This window comes from Gracilinanus agilis, chromosome 2, assembly GCF_016433145.1.
Source record: "Gracilinanus agilis isolate LMUSP501 chromosome 2, AgileGrace, whole genome shotgun sequence".
NCBI classification, from domain to species: Eukaryota; Metazoa; Chordata; class Mammalia; order Didelphimorphia; family Didelphidae; genus Gracilinanus; species Gracilinanus agilis.
Genome location: NC_058131.1, coordinates 139,599,480 through 139,614,404, shown reverse-complemented (window position 1 = coordinate 139,614,404; position 14,925 = coordinate 139,599,480). Strand labels below are relative to the sequence as shown.

The window sequence follows — 14,925 nt, the reverse complement described above, 5'->3', positions numbered from 1 at the left end:
TTACTAGAAATCATGCTGAACAAATTCATTTTTGCATGAACCACATTTATAGCAGTAATAATAGCGAACACTTTATACAGTACTTGAAGGTAAACAGAGTACCTCAAATGTGTTATCTTATTTGGTCCTTACAATTATGAGACAGGCACTATTATTTTCACGTCCCTCCTGGCCCTGTTCCTGACTTTCTTTGCATTTCAAAACCATTCCTCCTCTTACTGCTGGCTCATCCTGAAACTTCCCTCTGTGCCTGGGCCTCTTGCCCTGGGAAATCTTACTACCCCACCCCTGCAGGCTGGCACATCCTTCTGCCAGGCCATCTCCTCCCATTGGCAAGTTCCTCCTGGAGCCTGCACTTTGAGAGGCCCAGGCTAACTTGCCTTTATTTCCCTTCCAATCCTGTTTTTGATGTTTTCTCTGGACTTCAAAACCAAAGCTTGGGGGCAGCTGGGTAGCTCAGTGGATTGAGAGCCAGGCTTAGAGACGGGAGGTCCTAGGTTCAAATATGCCCTCAGACACTTCCCTGTGTGACCCTGGACAAGTCACTTGACGCCCATTGCCTACCCTTACCACTCTTCTGCCTTGGAGCCAATACACAGTATTGACTCCAAGATGGAAGGTAAGGATTTAAAACAAAACAAAAAACCAAAGCTTCCTTCCCCTTTCCTTTTGTTTAATCTTCCCCAAGGAGAATGCAAGCTCCTGAAAGAATGGACTATCTTTCTTTTTGTTTTTATTAGATGCCACACACTTCATAACACAGTACCCAACACTAGGACTTGCAAAGAGGCACTCAGGTGGTTATATGAATCTGGATTTGAGCTCTTCCTTGTCTTAAAAAACAAACAAACCCTTATCTTCTATCTTAGAATCAATACTAAGTATCAGTTTCAAGGCAGAAGAGTAGTAAGGGCCAGGTTAAGTGACTTACCCAAGAACACACAGGAAGTATCTGAAGCCACATCTGAACCCAAGGTCCTCTCAACTCTAGGACTTGGTCTCTATCCCCTGCTCTACCTGGCTGGTTCGGAACTCAAGTCTTCTTGACTCTGAGACCAGTGTTCTCTTTTCATGGTGCCAGTCAGATGGCTGAAGTAGTAGGAGTGAAGACAATCCAAAGTTGGGGAGATATAAAAATTCCACATATTTCCATTATTCAAACATAATTTATTTCCTTAGTCATTATTAGAAGTACAGGGCAATTTTTGGAGTACAACTCTTTGATATTTTTATCTAATTTGAATTATTAAAACTTCCAAATTCTAGCTTAACAATGATTATTAGTATAAATATTTTCCTTTTCATCCTGAGACCAAGCTGAGGAGAGGCCCAGAAGCCATGACCTGAGGACTGGCTGAAGGAACTGGGATTTAGTCTGGAGAAGACAATGGGAGTCAGGGGAGTTGGAATGAGAGATGGTAGTTGTGTTCATTTATTTAAAGGGGAAGAAGGAAGAGGAAGAAGGATTAGGCTTGTTCTTGGGCCCAAAGGGCACAACTCCCATGATAGATAGACTTTATAAGGAGACCATATGAGTATTTCAGCTCAACATAAAGAATATATTCTTAACATTTAGAACTGTTCAAAAGATAAAGTTTGTCCCATGGAGTATGTCCCATGCAACCTTAAAAGAAAAAAATTATAGATCACGTACAGCAGAGGTAGTGCTCTCTGCATAGTCCAGTTTTATGTACCCATGTGTCCAGAGGTATTAGTCTATAGGCCTCTCCTAAAAGAAGCTCAGGAAACTCACTTCGTTTGGCTCTCTGCATCCATTTATTTCAGGGTCCCAGTAAACTTTAGGCAGCTTAGGGCCTCCTTTGAGATCTGAATGGGTAGACCATGCAGGCAGCACACCCAGCACCACAGCATATGCTAATGCTGACCAAGAACATTAATAACCACACTGATTTTATAACTTAAGTAATAAAAGGATCAAAGCAGAAAGCCTTCTTATATTCCAGAGTTTCATATATATCACAGGCATTTTCCCACGGAGAACTGTACATATTCCTTCTAATTCATCGACGCAGCCTCAGAAAAAATGCATGTTTACACTCTTTACTCTCCAAGGGATAATATTTGTCATAGAAGTCCAAGACATATTCTTCAGTCTTGAATCCAAATTTTTGGTACAGAAGCATAGCGGAGTTGCTTGCTGAGACATGAAGGGTTACATCCTTGCCCATGCAGGTCTGCCAAAAGACAGGGGAAAACAACACTAAAGTGAAAAAGCCTCTAGGGTAAATGAGGTGGTTAAGAAACTCTTTTAAGTGTAGGTATTTAAGTAGCCGTGAAACGTGAGAAATCAGAGAACTGAAACTGAGACATTACAACACATAGCAACAGCTGGAAGCAGAATGGAATGTTGCTGCTTATGCAAACGTTCACAGGACTCAAGCACCTGCAGGGTTTGGGCTGAGTTGATTTATTTCCCCTGAAAGGAGAGGCCAGGAGTAATAATCAACTTTACAATCTAATTTACAATTCAATTATATTTAATTATTTCAGAATACACCAATATCAAACACTTCAGAATAGCTTGAAGGGAAAAAAAAAAAGAAATTGAGGAGGTCTGCTTTTATAATTGAGTGCTATCACCAAAAAAAAAAAAATTACCTGATAAAACTGGTTACCAAGATCCAACTAGCAGGGGGTTGACATACAGAACATAGACAAGTTGGATTTAGGTGGTAAGGTCAGCAGATAACATGGTGGGGGAAAAAAAAAAATCTGGGCCCAAGTTCAAGTCAGCCTTTCTCCTAGCCTCATTTTCCCCAAATCTGTCCCTTAGCAACTGACTCACTGTCAAGGCTTGTTATGAAAACAAAGATAGTGGATTTACTATGTTTTGCTCATCTTTCAGAGCTCTAGAAGTGCCAGTTAGGCTAGGAGAAAGGCTGACTTGAACTTGGGTCCAGATTTTAATACTACCTATTTCCTAAAGTTGTGAAAATCAAATGAGATATTTGAGAAGTGCATAGCATTGCACCTAGCACATGGTAAACATTTAATAAAATGCTTGATTCCTTCTTTCCTTATAAGTCATTATATCTACATAAAAAATTTAAGAACTTTTCATCCAAGTTTAAAAAATAAGGCAAAAATCATTGAAAGTGAAGATTCCTTCTTATGAGCAGTGCACACTCAAAAAGCAAGCAACCATTGAATATATGTCTAGAGAGCTGACTGATGGTACCCAAAGCCTATACTTCACAACTTCTATCGTAGGACAATTGATATCAAACTCCAAATTTTTCTATGCTTAATGAACTATTTTTTGTTTCAACAAACAAAACATCACAGCCTATAGGCTAAATTAGACCCACAGCTTTTTTTGAGGCAAACCTATAAAAAAAATCTAAATTATAAGTGAAAAAACAAAATAAAAACCCCAAAACAATCAAAAGAACTAACTTTCTGATCATCATAAAAGGCTAACTAGGCACTTAATATAATAAATCTCGTTGTAACCTGGAAGAAGAGAGTACATGTAAAAAATAAATTTAAAAAAATACCAGTTATTTGTGGAGAAACATTTGACACGTTGCCTATGGCAGAAAGAATTTAAAAGGGCTTGCCCAAGAGTCAAAATTTTATATACCAGAAGCAACTGTGCAGACTCAGACCCCAAACATTGTTTAGTTGTGTTCATGGCCACATTTGGGGTTTTCTTGGCAAAAATATCCTGGAGTGGTGGCCATTTCCTTCTCCAGCTCATTTGACATATGAGAAACTGCAGTAAACAGAGTTAAGTGACTTGCCCAGGGCCACATAGATACCAAGGCCAGTGTTCTACCCATTACGCCACCTAGCTGCCTCATTTTCATACAGCTAACAAAATGGAAAGCTGAGGTAACTTGGCTCAAGATCAAGCAGCTAATAAATTTTCTGATCCATGAATTTTCGACACATTGTGTCTTATATGTAAAATAAAGTCTGATTTGACCATATGTGTCATAATAGAACATAATTTTGAATGGAATAATTCAATTACTCCTGAACTATAATATTCCTCAACTGTGTCATACAAAGAATATGCAAGCAATAATTTCAACTTAGCATTATTTTTAAAAGGTTCAATTATTTCAAGCAATTCATAAAGCATATGATTTTTAGCTAATCTACCATAATTTCCTAATGAGGAGCATTTAAAAAACCCTCTAGGGGGCAGCTGGGTAGCTCAGTGGATTGAGAGTCAGGCCTAGAGACAGGAGGTCCTAGGTTCAAATCTGGCCTCAGACACTTCCCAGCTGTGTGATCCTGGGCAAGTCACTTGACCCCCATTGCCCACCCTTACCACTCTTCCGCCTATGAGCCAATACACAGAAGTTAAGGGTTTTAAACAAAACAAAACAAAAAAACCCTCTAACTTGGCAGCCTCACATTCTCATGATAGGACTCCATACTCACTGTAACAAAACAAAGTAGCAGTTACTAGATCAGTCAAGAAGCAATTAAAAAACTCTCATTGTGTGCCAGGCAGTATTGCTGGGGATCAATACAAATAAAAGCAAAAAACAATCTAGAAACATGCAATCTATTTTATAGAGTATGTCAAGGTAAACATGTAAGGGGAAAACATTAGTGGGTGAGAAGTCTAAGCCTTCTGTAGGAAGTGGGATCTGAGATTTGTCTAGAAGGAAACCAGTGAAAGTAAAAGATGGAAGAGCAGAAGAGGAACATTCCACAGATGAGGAAAAGAATGAAAATATTAAGAGGGAAAGATCACTGTTCAGACAGGATGGTTTTTAGAACTGGCAGCAACTGGAAACTCTGGATTCTGTTCCAGTAAGAACTAGAAAAACGACATTTTGTATGTTCTAGTCTCCTGAAAAAACCTGCCTACTTAACTTATAATCTTCTATACAGACACATTTGAAAATGGAAGATTTATGGGAAAATTCCAGGAAAAAAAATCTCTTACACACCAACTAATAATTCATTTAATTCAATGGAAGCGTACAAATAGTATGTATTTTTCTGCATGAGGAATACAAGCTATGTTTTATGTCTGAAACATAACTCCCTCTCTATCAATTATGCCCTGTAGCCAGGAAGATTTGAATTCAAGTGTCTCCTATGATACACACATACTAGTTGGACAACTCTCCGCAAATCACTTTAACCTCAGTGCTCCAGAAAACTCCCTAAAACTGAGTTTCAGGGACTGCTGAATTTCCTTGGATAGGAGTTTCTTCATCCAAGAGTACCTACCTCTAATGAAATCACAGATATGGGCCTTAGCCCTATCCCAATATGTTTAACATATAATCTTGGAAGCTTCACCCTATTTGTAAGTCACGAACTCATATGCTCACAAAGCAATGACAGTAACTTCCAAAGAAACCTAAGAGGTGCTTAATATGTCAATGAAATTCTTCTCATTAATAATGAAAAAATCTTCTTTAGGCCCAATTGCAAATAAAAATTAAGGCTAGGGCAAAGAAAATCCAATAGAACTGTAAAAGAACCAGAAATAATGAAGTGTACACATAATATTAATTTTTCAACACAATTTTGAAAATGTTGAAAAATTGGGGTCTATTAAACATCTTCTAGTTCCCTCCCTCCAACTATCAGTACTACAGTGTTGATGACTCTAATAATGGATATAAGGAGGCTAAAGGAGACATATGGTTAATAAAAGGGAATGGAGAGTATGTTGCTTTTTCCATTTTAGCTTTATCTATCATGCTCATCCACAAGCTTATTTCTTTTTAACCCATGCCAGCAAATGCTAGTTTAAAAACATTTATGAATATTTTCATATTATTGATTAATCTAATTGAGTTGTCTTGTTATTCCCCTGGATTATGATGAAGAAAGCCTGGAGAACAAATATGCCAATTATGAGGTTCCCTCCTCTTTCCTCCAGCCTGTCCACCACCATCTAGAACACAATAGGCTCCCAAGGGCCCAGAAGAAAACAGGTTATATGGGACCCCTGCACTTTCCTGTCTCAGCTCTCAATATCCATTTCCCATCTCTTATCTGTGTACTCTCCTTTAATTAGAATATAAGCTCCTCTGAGAGCAGATACTGTCTTGTTTTTCTATTTTTATTTCTCTCTAGCACTGGGCAGAATGCTTGGACACATTGTAGTAATTCCTTAATGCTTTTACAATCTATTCTATTACAAATATGGATAAATTACCTGAATAAGATGATAAATCATAAAGGTTGCAATTCCTGCTCTCCTCCATTCAGGATGAACAAATAGAAATGAAATATAAGCTTCATTATACTTCACATCAGGAACCATAAAGCCAAAGGCAATAATGACTTTCTTATAAAGAACAACCACACTGAAATCTGGGTACTGAAGGCATTCTGATAAGTCAATACCTAAAGATGGGGGGGGAAAAAAAGGAACTTAAGATATGGCAAGTAAAAGCAAATCTTACATCAAGAATTCAAAACATAATAATTTGGAAATTAATGAAAAAACCCTATACTTACATGTGTAAAACATGGTATGTACATGTCAAAAAGAGAATGTAACATTCAAAATAAAAATTAACTCTAGAGATTTTAAAGAATTCTATGTGAAAACAGATATGTAAGTAATCCACAGGCAAAAAAGTATTAGAGTTAGAAGGGACTTTAGGAATATTCTAATCTGACTTTATTTTAGAGATGAGAGAACTAAGGCCCAGAGAGGTAAAGTCATTTACCTAAGGTAACAAAGCTAGACGGTCAAAGAGCTCAAACTAGAATCAGAGTTTGGCAGAGAAGTTCTGAATCATGTCATATTTATAAGAATGCAAGTGATAAATCAATTTCTTTACTTATTAATTAGTTCATACTTTAATTATCATCTCTGTGGCGACAACTCCCAAATCTATATATATTGCCCTAATCTCTCCTGGCCTTTCCTCCCAAATTTCCAGTTACCAGCTATTTATTTCTACTTAGATATCATACTGGCCCCTCAAATTCAAATGTCATACAACTTGTATCCATCCATCCTCTAACTCTTCCCTCTCTCAGCTCTTTGAACCTGTCTATTAAAGGCACTACTATCTTGAGTTACCCAAATCTGAAATCTTGGGAGTCTGCCCTAAACCTCCACATTTGTCCAGCTGACAAATTATGCTCATTTTTCAACACTCGTCTCTTCAATTTCCTTTTCTTCATTCATAATGCTATTGCTCTAGTCCAAATCTTCACATCACAATTCACGATCTTTCCTTGTGTCTCCCCCTTTTCCAATCCATATGCAGTGGGGGAAAATAATCTTACAGGGTAAATAGGAGGTAAACTCAGAAAGACGGGGAAAGAAAGGAAAGGAAAAGAAAGAACTTTTCCAAGGAAAGTTGGAAAGCTCTCTAGCAGAAAAAGGTAGGATTTGAGTTGAGTCTTTAAGGAAAACAGGAAAATCAAGGGAAGGAGAAGGGATGGAACTGCTAGCATGGGGGACACCACTGGAATGCTTGTATTTCTTCTTTGCCCCATCAGTCCTTATTATACAATAAAATGATCCTTGCTCCCATGTTCTAGAATCTACTAAAGGACAGTCAAATCATTAAGTATCATTTGGGAGGAGCATGATTACTAGAAAGAATACTAGATTTGGAGACAAAAGAACCAGGTCCAAGCCCCAGCTCTGGGCTCGCTACCTATGTGACCTTAGGCAAGCCACTTACCCTGTCTGGGCCTCAGTTTCCTCATCTGTAAAGAGGGTTGGACTAGATGACATCTAAAGGTCCCTTCCAGCTCTAAATCTATGATCCTATGAAGTAGAAAACAAAAATGTCACAACTGATAGAAATGAGTAATCCACTGATACTGACAGACATTCATTCTCTGATTTATAAGACATTGGCATAAAAGAATGAGAACAATGCTCAGGCCAAGGGAGGATTAGGTGGCCTCTGAAAGTGTTCTCTAACACCACATGGAAATGAAAACAGAGAGAAAAGTCATGGGAACTAAACAAAGCTGTCTCACTACTTCATTCTAGGAAAACTAAGAGATGAACACAAATCTAAAAAAGTATGATGAAGGGGCTGGTCTGGGGATCAGGAGAGCTGAGTTATTATGTCTTAGCTCTTTTACTGAATGATCAAGAGATCCTGGACAGTCAAATACCTTTCTGGAGCCCCAGTTCCCTAATCTATAAAATGAGGGGAGGTCCACGGACTGAATCTCCAAGGTTTCTCTCAACTCTAATATTCCATGATTCAAAGATTTTTTTTTAAAACAATGATGCTACAAAACATATCAATTAAAGAAAGACTAAGAAGAGTATTTGGTGTAATGTAAAGAAATGTTAAATATGGATCAGAGATATCTTACCAGGCCAAAAAAATTCATGACACATAGAGTTTATTGTTGGGATGTGATTTGGGCGAACATAGCAGTAATCAATTGGTGCTTCAGGTTCTGATTTCCAATTGGCATCATTCTTATGTGGATAGGCACGTATCTCAGCCAGAAGCTGAAGTTTAGGAGGTTTTGTCTCATAATCACGCCTCCCAGTATCAAAGGAAGAAAACAAAATAACAAGTATCATGAAAAAAAAATTCTTTATAAATAAAAGCTATTTGATGAACACAAAACAAGTCATGTTTGAAAAATTCAAGATAATCTGCTTTATATAAACAACAGTAATAGCATTCTTTTTTAACTGAAAGGTAGCATAGGGAATACAATTCAACTGTCTTTAAAAAGAAATTTTTATCCTATTAACTTAAGAGCTGGTTAAGAAGTCAGACTCATGACTTAATCTATGGTTTTATAACTTTTACTTTATAAAGTAGGACATATAAGAGACCCAAGTTTTCTCAGGATCAGTATGTGACTCTATCCTTGAAATGACCAACTCTAGGAATTAAAAGATTATAAATTGCCAAAAAGGCCATTTGATTAAGACGTTGTTTCATACCTCCCCACTATTTCCTAGATTAAATAGCTATAACCATGCAAAATTTTTATCTAAAAAACAAAACAACAAAAAAAACCCTTTCATTACCTTCATTTTAAAGTTAACTATTACTCTGAATCTGTTAGACTGAAGGATAAAATCTTCCATCTTAAAATCCTTAAATGCTTTTTTTTTTTGGGGGTGGGGGGGAGGGAATAATGGGGACTCTAAATCATTTGTTCTAGATTTCCCTCCAAGGTTTTCTACCTCTAGAATCTACCTTCTCTTTCAGGGTTTTTTTTTTTAATTTTAAAATGAATTTTTAAAAAAATGTTTTTAGAGTTTAGATTATCTGTTATAAGAACTATCACTGTAAATGTTTGTGCATGGGAAGTGAAGGGTGAAATGAACCCTGAAAACACACAATCTTATGTTTGCTGAGGTCCTCTTACAAGCTGGAGTTTTTATTCATTACAACTGGAGATCCTATGGAATGTTCAGAGGACCTTATAGCATAATAATACTGTTCTTGCTCTGTGTGCCATTAAGAATAGGACACTAACTAGAACTGCAAGATTGATGTTGGTTTCAAGTTAAAGTCATGTGCCTGGATAAATGTTACAGTTCAAAGTGTGACTGAAACTTGGCTGTATTTAAGCTCCCTCTCCCCCAAAAGTATTAAGAATGAAACAAGAGAGTAGATAGGGAAAACTACCAAAAAATTTTTAAATGGGAGAGATGAGTAATGAAAAGGAAGGAAAGGAGAAAAGGAAGAATGTGGCCTCTAGACAAATGAATACAATAGCTGAAAAATAAAGCCACCCTCACTATTTTTTTTTTTAGCCACTCCCTCCACCTCTATTCCTTCTAGGCTCCAAACTGAAAGTGAACTGACAAACAAGGTGAAAAGGTAGGGAGACATGGATCACTTGTAATGACAAGCATGACATTAAACCACAGCTGACATATACCTGATATAAGGTTTTAATACTCGAGATGTATAAGGGCTGACAATACTATGGTCTGCTGCCATATCTTCTGATCCTACCAATCGGGATAAAAATTTAGTAGTCTGGTGTCGATATCCTTTTCTGGATGGCAAGGCAGTCTACAAAGAGAAATTGGTCATATAATAAGAAAGTTACTGAAAGTACTAGTCAGCAGTTGAGTGGAAGTTTTTTCTCTATGACCAGAAAACGAGTTCTTTTGTGTTTCCCTTCTGAAAAACTTAAAAAATCTTGTAAACTTTAATATAGATCATCTTGATATTAACAATCTATGGAAGAATAACTCCATTGCAAATATTTAGAAAATATTCAAAAATTGTAGTTATTTTTCTTAGTATGAATTTTTTAAAAAGTGTTTTTAGAGTGTTGAGATTATCTGTTATAAAAACTATCACTGTAAATGTTTGTGCTTTTAAATATTCAACTACAGAAATTAACCAGCACAATTTCTTCTTGGCTCCCCAATTCTATTATTCATACACATTCTAGACCTACAAAATATAGACAAAAATTACATAATGAATTTTACTCACCATTAAGTAAAGATTATGGGCAGCTAGGTGGCATTGTGGATAGTGCCAAGCTGCCCAGTGTCAGGAAGACTCATCTTTCTGAATTCAAATCTGGCCTTAGATACTTACTAGCTGTGTGACCCTAGGCAAGTCACTTAATCCTATTTGCTTAAGTTCCTCAATTATCAAATGAGCTGGAGAAGGAAATGGAAAACCACTCCAGTATCTTAGCCAAGAAAAACCCAAATGGAGTCAAAATGAAACAACAAAGAAAATAATATTTACCAGCAGACTGTATTAGCCAGATTAGGATTAGAGTTAAGTATAGCTGAGGACAAGTGAATTTTTTGACCAAGTTGTTTTTCAGGTCTTCTGGTTCGCCCAGCTGTCAGTTTTTCCTTCTTGCTTCCCCCAATACTTTAGTGTGTGTTTAAAAATCAAAAAATACACCATGTACTTAAGTATTTGTAGGCCTGAAGTATTCTACCCTCCCTGTAAAATGGAAGCTGCCTGAGAGTAGACTGTCGCACTTTTGTTTTAGAATCCCCAATACCTAGCACAATGCCTGGCATTTAATAAAAGCATGCTGATTAATTAGTTACCCAATCTGAAAAAGAAAAAAAAAACTAGGATTGATATAAATTAATGTCTAACACGAATTTCAAATGTAAACAGCAGATATAAAAAAAATTGCTATAAAGTGAGGACATACCAAACAGAAATTAAAAGGTCCTAACAGACATAACTTTTGTTCCTTTATGAAAGTATTTTAATTGAATTGACAGATTTCATACATATTAAGAATACAAATTAGAAATTTTGTTCTGAATGTTACTACAATGCATTCTGAGTTACAGAGATAGGATCTATTAAGGTTTCATAGCACAGACATGAAATAGGTGATTTTTATAAGGTTATTTCCTAAAGTATGAAAGTAAAGCTTAGAGATAAGAACCATTTCTATATGGCATCCATGCTCTTAGAGTATCTAGCTTGTCCATTTCTCCTTTAATCACTAATTTTATTTTAGAAAATTCTTTACCAAACTCACCCAAATTTCACATAATTTTTTTCTAGTTGTAAAAAACTAACAAAACTGGGTTATTCTTCCTCTGAAGTCCTATACCATTTATTGTCTTTACCACTCAAATAGCACTTATCATCTAGTATTCTTTTCATATCTCCTATCTCCTCAAATGCAATCTAAGTTTTCTGAGAACCAAGAACTAAGATTTCTTTTGCTACACCTGGGGTCCAACATACTTACTTGAACATTAGTAGATGCTTAATAGTTGACTGACACATGATATTTCCACTATAAAGCAGGAGGCATTAATAGCAATCTTTAGTAACTATTAGCTACAATAAAGAATGCTGGGGGTTGTCCAAAATGAAGAAGAAAATGTATAATGAAGAAAACAGAAGAGAATAACTACAGGATGTGGTATGGTAGAGTGGACAGAGTACTAACTACAGAAAGACAATCTTGGCTCTGATGATCAATAGTCTGTCAACCAACATTTATTAAGCACCACAGTTTAGTAGGCACTGTGTTTAAGCACTGGGAATACAAAGAAAAATAATTTAAGGCAGTTTTTTTATATCAAGAAGCTTGGTCTTAATAAATACAATAGCAATATAACTACAGGTAATTCATTTAACCTCCAAATCTCACATAACTTTCTAAACTTTGTTATCAGTTATAATCTGTTCTGATATTCTATGCAGACATTATTACTCATGCTCATACTATTAATCAGCTTTATTTAACTATTTTCAGGGAATAAAGAATGAGATAAATGTTCAAATATTAGGAAAGGTGGTTGTAGCAATTAAAAAAAATCAGAAATGAAAAAATAAAAAGTCCAGTTACTTAAAAAAATGTATTCTCTATAGTACTCCTTGACACAAATTCTTAAAAACAAACAAACTTGTTGAGTTATATACATTATTGCTTGTTCCTGCATTTGGCCACTCACTTGATAACGGTCAAGGATCCTGAAGTCCTGACAGGTTGTTCGGTATGTGGCGTTTCCAGTTGGAATTCTTGACGCTCCTCCGTCTTTGGCTCCATAGATGCCATCAACCAAAATAAGGGCAGCATTAACAACCTGGTCCAAGTCAAAAAGAGGTAATCCTCTCTCTCTCTTGGCTTGTCTGACAATCAATTTCCGCTTTAGCCTCCTGGCTTCTGGAGTCACAAGCACAGCACTGGGGCAGGCCTCAAGCCTTCTCAAAAGGAGTTTTTCTTCATAAATGCTAATAGGTGTATATTTAGGACCTTTTGGTTTATTATCTTTCTCTAGTTGTTGTTTCCTCTTTTCTCTTGTTCTTGTTTGTAAGGATGCACTTGAATCTTCAGTGTCTTCACTATCAGCTTCCATACGTTCAGTTTTCTCTTCTTCACTCTCCACCTCCTGCTTGATATGTTCTGGTGCTTTGACTTTCTTTCTCCCTCCCATCATGGCCCCAGAGCTTGATGACGCAGTAGAAGGAGGAACATACTCTATTCCAGGATCTATAACGCCATCTCCCTCCATCTCCTCATCATCTAGGCAAGGCATAAAAAGAATTACCCAAAAAAGGACCAAAGGAGAAAACTAAATGAATATATTCTTTTTAAAGGTAATTCAATTTAGTAAATATCTTTTGAATACTATGTGAAAGGCAAAACAACTAAACAGTCTCTGTCCTCAAGGGATTTACATTTTATATCCAATAGGTAAATAAATGTTTTCTTTGGGAATGAGAAATAACTAGAATGATTTAATAGAAAGAATCCTTGTAACTATTAAACATAATGAAACAACCATAACAGAATTATGAAAACATGGTAAATTCATTCATTGATAAGTGAAGTAAAAACTAATAAAAAATTTTTAAGAGACTGATCTAGTTGTACTGATAGATGTTACAAAAATTATCACATTTGACCAATAATTTGATTAGTGGTAATATACCCTGCAATTTTTTATATTATAAAAAATAGCAAAAAGGAGCTAGCTCTTCAAAGATTTTCAAAGAAACAAATAAATTTGAGCCAGGCTTAGAGACGAGAGGACCTGGGTTCAAATCTGACCCCAGACACTTCCTAGCTGTGTGACCCTGGGCAAGTAACTTAACACCCCCCCCCCAATTGTCTAGCCTTACTACTCTTCAATATACAATATTGATTCTAAGATGGAAGTAAGAGTTTAAGAAAACAAACAAACATATATAATTGGGGAAAAAAACCTGGAAGCACCAAAATGTCCAATAATGGCAGAATGGTTAAATAAAGTATACATTAATGCAATGGAACTTTTTTTAGAATATCTAGGTATGATTTCAATAACATAGCAAACACTCAAATGGAGACCAACTTCTTTTTTTATGATGCATATTGGCAATTCACAATTAATTTATAATCTTAGACATCTGCCCAGGATACTGACAGGTTAAATGATTTATTCATGACCACATAGCTGTAGGAGTCAAAGGCAAGAATCCTGGAGCACTGATTCTAAGGTCAATCCTCTATCCATTATGTCATGTTGCCAAAAAAGTACTATAATAATTATTTTTTTAAAAGAACCAGAAGGGGGGCAGTTAGGTAACTCAGTGGATTGAGAGCCAGGCCTAGAGACAGAAGGTCCTAGATTCAAATCTGGCCTCAGACACTTCCCAGCTGTGTGACCCTGGGCAAGTCACTTAAGCCCCATTGCCTCACCCATACCACTCTTCTGTCTTGGAAAAACACACAGTATTGATTCCAAGATGGAAGGTAAGGACTTAAAAAAAAAAAAAAAAAAAAAAAAAAAAAAAAAGAACCAGAAGAACAGAATACATACTATGCCTATGTAAGGATAAAAAGTGAATGAGAACAAAAAATTCTAATGGGAACATAGAGGGAATAGCTAAATATGATGATAAGTTAATCAAAAATTAATTCACTTAATTATAAATATCTACTAAGCAAATTTATTTGGATGTACTGTTTGTTTAATGTTAATTTTTCAATAAAGCATTTATTATTATTATGTATTTTTTAAGCAGAGGCCAGGGAGTCAGAAGATCTTGGTTCTAGCTCCAGTTTTGACACATTAGTTATCTAAAATCATATATGATTTATGCAGATTTTAATGTTTTAAAAGCTCTTTATTCAAATAGCCCTGCTAGGTAATTACTATGAATATAATTGACCATATTTCACAGATGAAAAAAATTAAGACACTGAAAAGCTGTCTAAATTCACTTAGCTAATGAATGTCAGAGCCAGGATTTGACTTAAGTTTCTCCTGACTCCACTGACCTTTCAAATGACACCATATAACCTTACTTTAATCTAGATTTTTTATAACACAGAGATAACAGTTAATAAAGTCTTTTGAAAATTAAAGGCATTTATGTATGTAGGCAGTGTTGTGTGAAGGCATGACCATTTGAAAATGAATTTTCCTATATTCAAATGGCTGGATGAACTCTAATCAAAATGCAGTGAATCAAAGGGCCTTTCAAAACCAAAGTATTAACTCCCTTAAAAGATAATATAAATCTA

At 35.9% G+C, this 14,925-nt stretch overlaps 1 protein-coding gene across 3 annotated transcripts in view; it reads right to left on the bottom strand.

Annotated features, from left to right (window-relative positions):
• Window positions 1–1,155: 1,155 nt before the first annotated feature.
• The window catches only part of KAT14 (lysine acetyltransferase 14), a 29,435-nt gene continuing 15,665 nt past the window's right edge, over window positions 1,156–14,925 (bottom strand). Inside the window, exons 6-10 of one of the 3 annotated variants that reach the window (XM_044660732.1) lie at window positions 12,368–12,939; window positions 9,828–9,977; window positions 8,302–8,410; window positions 6,158–6,348; window positions 1,156–2,195 (exon numbers count right to left, since the gene is read on the bottom strand). In XM_044660732.1, the coding sequence (XP_044516667.1) occupies window positions 2,022–2,195; window positions 6,158–6,348; window positions 8,302–8,410; window positions 9,828–9,977; window positions 12,368–12,939 (1,196 nt within the window). In that variant the 3' untranslated portion in view covers window positions 1,156–2,021. Of the gene's footprint in view, window positions 2,196–6,157; window positions 6,349–8,301; window positions 8,478–9,827; window positions 9,978–12,367; window positions 12,940–14,925 lie in introns of all 3 variants that reach the window. The other 2 variants (XM_044660731.1, XM_044660733.1) reach the window with 2 other exon arrangements.